This window comes from Spea bombifrons, chromosome 12 (assembly GCF_027358695.1).
Source record: "Spea bombifrons isolate aSpeBom1 chromosome 12, aSpeBom1.2.pri, whole genome shotgun sequence".
NCBI lineage: Eukaryota > Metazoa > Chordata > Amphibia > Anura > Pelobatidae > Spea > Spea bombifrons.
In genome coordinates this window covers 33,811,607-33,818,571 of record NC_071098.1, presented here as the reverse complement: position 1 = coordinate 33,818,571, position 6,965 = coordinate 33,811,607, and the positions used below count along the sequence as shown (strand labels likewise).

The 6,965-nt window shown below is 46.5% G+C and overlaps 1 protein-coding gene across 2 annotated transcripts; it reads right to left on the bottom strand.

Annotated features, from left to right (window-relative positions):
* Positions 1 to 397: 397 nt before the first annotated feature.
* On the bottom strand, positions 398 to 2,833 carry LOC128470330 (guanylin-like). 2 transcript variants are annotated; one of them, XM_053452207.1, is made up of 3 exons: positions 2,679 to 2,833; positions 1,117 to 1,291; positions 398 to 816 (listed from the first exon to the last, which is right to left on the bottom strand). In XM_053452207.1, exons 1-3 carry the CDS (start codon positions 2,751 to 2,753, stop codon positions 749 to 751), a joined length of 318 nt encoding a protein of 105 aa, XP_053308182.1. In that variant the 5' UTR covers positions 2,754 to 2,833; the 3' UTR covers positions 398 to 748. The 2 variants fall into 2 exon arrangements, with proteins under 2 accessions (XP_053308182.1, XP_053308181.1); XM_053452206.1 differs by having other exon boundaries at positions 398 to 820; positions 1,118 to 1,291.
* Positions 2,834 to 6,965: the final 4,132 nt, after the last annotated feature.

Sequence of the window (6,965 nt, the reverse complement as noted above, 5' to 3'; positions counted from 1 at the left end):
TATTACTGAGTTTAGAGTAAATTCTGTGCTTTCACACAGAAAAGCGAGAGTTTCTGGAACATTCTGGTGCCACTGACGTCATAATCTGCTGATATCTGCCCTGATGGGCTTTAATTAACCCTGTGAGTGCCATTCCCTGAACTATAAAACTCTCCTTGGGTTGCTGCCTGGAGCCAAGAGGGATTTCCCTATGGGAGTTCCCCTTTTGTCCCACGCAGGGTTAATACGATGCTTGACATTAAGCTCATGTGTCTATCGTCTGTCCGTGTGATCATGCCTGTGAGTGAGTATTAATCGGTTAATCTATCCATTCACTTTCTAGCGCGGTCCTCGGCCCACGTTTAATAAATGAAACTTTCTTCAAACCAATCGAATGAATGAATGAATGCAAAACGCAGACTGAGAAGTAACGTTTATTCATCGCGCAGAAGTTAAAGGATTTGACCAACTAAATCGTGTAGCGATCTGATCTCTGTATAACAGATCAAATGAACTTATTATGCACAGAGCGGCCGTCGGAGGATCAGGAAAAAAGGAGTCAGATGTGTTGAGCGGCCAGGACCGTGCGTCTTCCATCGTAACATTAGAGGTGTATGAATGGCGTCTCCTTCCATGTCTTCCCAGGTTCAGAGGCTGCTTCGGTTTATTTATAGATAAGGTGGGAGCTGCTCTGTAGAGAGATCGCGAAAGGCCGCCCATCACTGTCGCAGGGGGAGGAGTTATGAATGTGTCCAATAAGGGCACGGCGTTAGGAGCACCCGGGGCAGGCAGGGTTGGCACACAGCTCGCATTCATCCAAATTAATGGCAGCTTCTACTGCGTAGAAAGAAAACCAACATAAAAACATAAAAATTAATCAAAAATAAACTTGTCCCTTAATGGGTCGTATTAGGCTAATAAAAAAGTAAAGTATGGAATTTTGGCCACCAGTGCCCCTAGACTTGGCAAATTACATTACAAGGGAACTGTCTCTGCTTGAACACAGGTGAGACCATGTCAACAGTCTCTAAGCTGATGTAAGTATGTCAGCCCCCAAATTCCCCCGGTGCTAAGAAAGCCCCTGACTGGCTGCACCAGACATTAGTAAACACGTCCTGAGTCTAGGGGCCACCATACCCAGCTTTACGAAGATGTCTGGGGCGTCCTGCTCCTCGCAGACGGGGCTGAATTCCTCGGGGAGCTTGTGGTGGCTGCAGAGGTCATGCGGAGAGACACCGGGTTCTTCCCGATCATCGTCCATCAGCTGCTTCAGTTTCATGACAGATTCCAAGGAATAGGTGAATTTCCCCACCTGAAGGAAGCGCAGCAACATTTAACCCTTTGAATACATCCCCAGGAACTGGAATACAAAGCCTGTCCATGTCAGGGGGGCTGGTAATACACTTACAAGAAAGGGTGAACCTGTGATTGAGAGCGTTTGTGACATGCGTCCCGCTGTAACCCTAAACCCCCTCCAATGATCAGACAGAGAGGGAACCGTGTCCCCTGATCACACTGACCGCGGGGCCTGACGCCTTCAGCCTGCACAGTTATTTGTCCCCACCTCTCCTACCCCGAGAGCTACTGGCAGATCCTCAGGGGAATGGGCAGATTTTTGGGGTGAGCGGGGCAGATCCTCAGGGAGAGTGGGGCAGATTCTTGGGGTGAGCGGGGTAGTGTGCGAGTACAGCATGAGTACTGTACCGGTGTTTCTCATCCTAAAGCGTCGCCTTCATCACGTGAGATAAAGTCACTGAACCCCTGGAAAGAACGACTTCCCAAAAAGTCCCACATAAAAGTTCTAATAAATAATAAATCCACGAGACCTATTTTCGCACAGTTTGGCCACCAGAACTGGTGGATTATTGGTGATGTGTAATTTAAGGGTTAAAGTTTTAAAGGATCTCAGGCCAGGTGAAAAGGCCTCGTTTAATCCCCAGCTTTATCTTGCAGTAGGACTGTAGCGCTGTTTAGGCAATCTCTCCCTATAATGAGGTCCTGTGCGTTTCACTTTACTGTCCGGGACACAGCTGTCTCCGTACCCAGGAGTCTCTTATAGCGAGCTGTCTAATCCCTTGGGTTATTTTTAGCTCTCTTCTGGATATCGGAGTTGAAAGCACAAGGTCTCTTCAGCGGAGTCTATTCAGGGGCAGAAATGTTTATTTTCTCATTTAGATAATTAAATATTTTGGGATTTACTAATATTAAAAAATCTTTAACCATAAAGCAATGTTTTCTGTAATGTCAGAGCATGGGGTTCAAATATTCCACCATTCTCACAAGTTCCATTATTTGTAATTCATTTAATGTATTTTAATATAATAAATAAAATGGGGGCTTTATGTATCTGGAGCAGAGAGGTAAAAGTGATGCAGTCACCATGGCAACCAGTAATGTGTATATTGCCCCAAGATTTCACCAATAATGACCTTCATTTCGTATTCCAATCGCAACTAAACAGCTGATAAATAAACGAATGCTTTGATATTGAAGGTTTGGTGCATCTTAAGTGCCAATTAATGCTATTTCACGTAACGCGGCCGGTTCCCCGGGCCGCCTGCCGGGGGGGGGGGCATTTGGGTCGGTTCTCGGAGTAAAGCAGCAGGGACGCCGCCTACAGACCCCGCCGAGGGTAATAAGCTTATTCCCTGAATCCCTCCGGTATATGGAGAATTAGCCGCATTCATCAGTAAACTCACCTGAACTTTCAAAGCGTCGGCTCCCGGCCCCCAGAGGAACAGAACTAAAACCAAAGACAAGAGAAGGGTCTTCATGACTTCAGCGAGCGGCTCCTGCGAGTGCACCTTGTCCCGTCACCTGCGTGTGAGCTTTCTCGTCACTCCAGACTAACGCGTTCCTTATATACCCGGGGCTCGCCTCATCCAGCCCAGTGTGCAGGTGCTCAGCGGGAGTTTAAACTCGCAGCCCCGTTTACAGATAACCCGATACCTGCAGGGATGAGCGAGAGCGGCTGTCGGCGACCAAGTCGCCGGAGAGCGAAGCGCCTGACTTTCACCGGAGGAGCTCATCTGATGTTAGAACCTCTGTCTGGGTTTCCAAAAGAAACTTTTTTATTTAATGTTTTGGAAAAGCGCCGGACAGACAGACGGCTTTATCCGCTCCCGATTGATGGAATTCTGGTTTTCTTTTGGGGGAGGGGGGGGTTTGATGGATCCATTTTAAGGACTTAGTTTTTTGGGGAAACTTCCTGTATAAACATTTGGTAGCAAATACTTTCAGGAGTCAGGTTATACATCGTGAGCCCTCAGAGACCCCGATATTCGCTATATTCTTGAAATAACTTTGGGGGGTTTGATGAATTTGCCCCCTGGTGGGGTGGTTGTCTGTGTTAATGCAGCAGGTCTGGTAACGACTGCTCTCTGGGTCAGTGGGTCAGGGTGGCTGATCCCCAATATCTGCCGCTAGCGTAACAAGTTTCATTATCTCAGCTGCCCTTTTTTTCCATATCTTTTGTTAGCGTGATTACGTTTATTGCTGATACGGCTGGAAAATAAATCACATTCAAAGGACCGTATTACACGTGTGCGTGTTCCTGAGCCTCGCGTGAGGCCGGGTCCCATTAAAGCACTCGGGGGGGGGGGGTTATTGTGAAATATCACTCTCTGGAAACGCACCAAGATGCCTAAAGGGCTATATAATAGCTATATGGGTGTGTTTATATATATAATATAATATAATATAATATAATATAATATAATATACCCACCCCGGGGAGTCTAATGTAAGGGTTACAAAAGCAGAATAACATTCTAATATTTTTGCACATACATAGGTTTGCCTTTTTTTCGGTATTTCCCCCGTGATAGACAGAGGGGCCGCAGTGGGAGGACTCTTTGGTGTACAGAGATCCGGGACCCCTGTGTCTGTCCATTGAGGACACCGTTTGTAGCTGGGGCAGCATTACGCGCCCCCCAATATTAAGGAGGAGGCGTATAAAGGGGGCAGCATTCAGAGAGGTGACCAGCGGCAGAGACCTGGACTAAGCCTTTATATTCTCCTTCTGGACTCTGACCCCCTCAGCTCCAAGATAAGCTGCAGCCTTGAAAGAATGAGATAAAGACTGAAGTTTTAGAGGCTATGTCTGAACCAGAAACACTGCCTCCTCCGAGCGCCGTGAGCACGGCAGCCAAAGGGTTAAACCCTCTGCCCTGGCTAAAGGTTCCCGGTAAGAGACATCCCAAATCCGAGACATCCTCATCATGGAACGTTAGTGAGCAGGACCCTAAGAGACGCCCTGGGTGATGCCACGTTAAACAGGCTTTATGGAGCATAGGGGGCAACTACGCAGGTGCATTCAGTGATCCCTATAGCAGCGGGGCCAAAAAACAGGACCGAGGCGTCCATGGTCAGTGTGAGCTGCGCTCTTTGTTTAGACGGCCCCCGCGATGTATTGTGACTCCGTTATAGATTTGGGTATTCTGGGATCACCTGATGACCGTGATATCTCCTCCTTGGGCAGAATAACGTCAGCTAACCGGTTCTATGGCTCACCCGGGGATATAAAGCAGCGGAAGGAACCGGTCAGCTCTGCGATGACAGACAGACGTATTTACAGAGTGATAGACGTTAGTCGATGTAACAGTGCAGTGCGGCCACTAGAGGGCGCCCTACGCTTTAGTAAATTATAGAAGGGGCATTAAGGAACCAGGAGATACATAATAACCCTATTAAGGAGGTAAATATATTAGGGGTTGTGTGGCGGATGAAGTCCTCGCTGCCGCCACCGCCCTGCTGTTACCTCAATGGCCTAAAAACATTTCCACAGAATCCCACAGAAGCCGAGGGGAACGATTCCCGGGTGGAAAGCACCCGAATGTTTCCGTGCCCCGTCCTGTTTCCTTGTGTAAATTAGAAAAGTGCTAAATATAGTCGTTGCGATTGAGTAAATGCTATAAATAGCCTGCTCGGCACACTCCGCTCGGCACTCACCATGCAACACCTTGTGTCCCTCGCCCTGACTCCCCGAACCGCATCTCCAGAAGCCACATTCGGGAAGAACTCGACAAAGTCTGAGCTTTCAGGCAACTCCGGGGCAACGCGTGGTGACAGAGAATACATATTTATTATATTTATTGCTGGATATGGCGCAGCGATGACTCCGCAGCGATGTATATATCATATCAATCCATATAATCCTTTTCCTCGATGCGGCGGAAACATTTGAATGTCGTTCTCCTCCGTCTCGAGTCTCTTCTTCAGCTCAATATTTAAAAAAACAAAAATAACAACACAGCAGGATTTTTTTTAGTTCTTTTTTTATTATTATTTTGAGATTTTTGTGTTACAAACGCACAATAAATAAAAAAAAAAAGACAGTCTACATAATGACAGTAAATGCACTGAAAGTGGATCACGAGCCGTGATATATACCCTGTAAAAGCACAGACGTAGACACACAAGGACGCCGCCGGGGGACGCCGCCGCCGGGGATCCGACATCGACACGATTCTAGACCCTAAACTGAAAACCCCGGCGTCTTCTCTGCAGGAAACCTGAAAACGGCTTTTTTGCTTTCAAGAATTTTTTCTCTCTTATGAAGCAACATATGCTTTAAAACGCCGTCCCCACGCCATACGAGGAACACTTATGAAATGTAATAAATAATAACCCCCGGGGCCGACGACGAGCTGGCTTTACACACAAAACACGTCCGATGGCCGACACGCCACTAAAATTTACTCCTTTCACTTTAAAAAACACAATGACTTTAGTCTCACGTTCGGTACGTTGATTACAGCAAGAACCCGTTCATATAACAGACAATTACAGACAGGGAAGGGATGTCGGGCGACGCAGGGCGGCCATCTTTAATATGGCAGCGACATAGGAAGCCAGCAAATACCTTCAGAGATTTATACTGTAAAAACCGCTATTTGTTAATCATTTGCACACGACGAACTTTTAAAGTAAACCCGACCCATTCACTCAGACTCAGTGCAGTGAGTACAGTCCTAGCGTGACGTAAAAAAAACCCAGAACAATTCATTATTATAATTACATCTGGAAACTGACCTATACTCTGACCTAATGTGCAAATAAAACATCGTGAACGCTATAAATATTTACAGTACGTCAATGATTTCAGGCATTCTACGAGTCACTCCACCGACAAAAAATAGATATATTTATACACACAACCGGTCAAAAGTTTGGGGTCGCCTGTTTTTTTTTTTTGGAAATAAAATAAAATAACATTAAAATAACATGGAGTGGATCAGAAATCCAGCGCAGACGGGATTAATGTTGTACACGACTATTGTACAGAGGCCCTTTATCACTCCCATCACTCCCGTGTTTGAACACCCTGTGTCCATTAACACAAGTCTCAAAGGTTAATTGATCACTAGAACACCTTTCTGCAATAAATGTTACAGCTAGAAATGTCCTTGTTTTCCATGACAACAGACGAGTGACCCCAAACTTTTAAACAATAGTGTATATATCTATAAATATATATATATATATATATAAATACATTGAACTATACACAGAATGCAGGAAATGTGTCTATGGGGGGGGGCTGGAGAGGCAGGGAATGAGTTAAAAATGTCAGTTGTCTCAGACTCAGAAGGGGTGAGCAAGCGATCAGCGGCTGTACCCCAAATAACGGCCACTGACGTCTAGAAAGCAAAGCGGGTCTTACGTTTTCCACGGGGCCGGTTTGGGCAGCGTCAGGAGTGTCACTAATGTCAGTGCTGTCGGTACGTTGGGTCTTCGCGCATGTATCTCGTAGCTACCGACTTATTATATGCTCCGGGGTCACAACCCTTCAGATCCCCCCAGGCCGTGCTATCAGTGCCATGTGACGTCTCCCCACTGCCCAGCAGAGCACCCCCAAAATTACCATAATCTGTATAAATGCGGACCCTTCCTTCTCTACAGATTTTGCCTCCCGTCCCATCTGTACCGGGGCAAAGGTGAAATCTGGAATGCCGAAAACACCAAAGGAAACCCTTTCTTTGTGT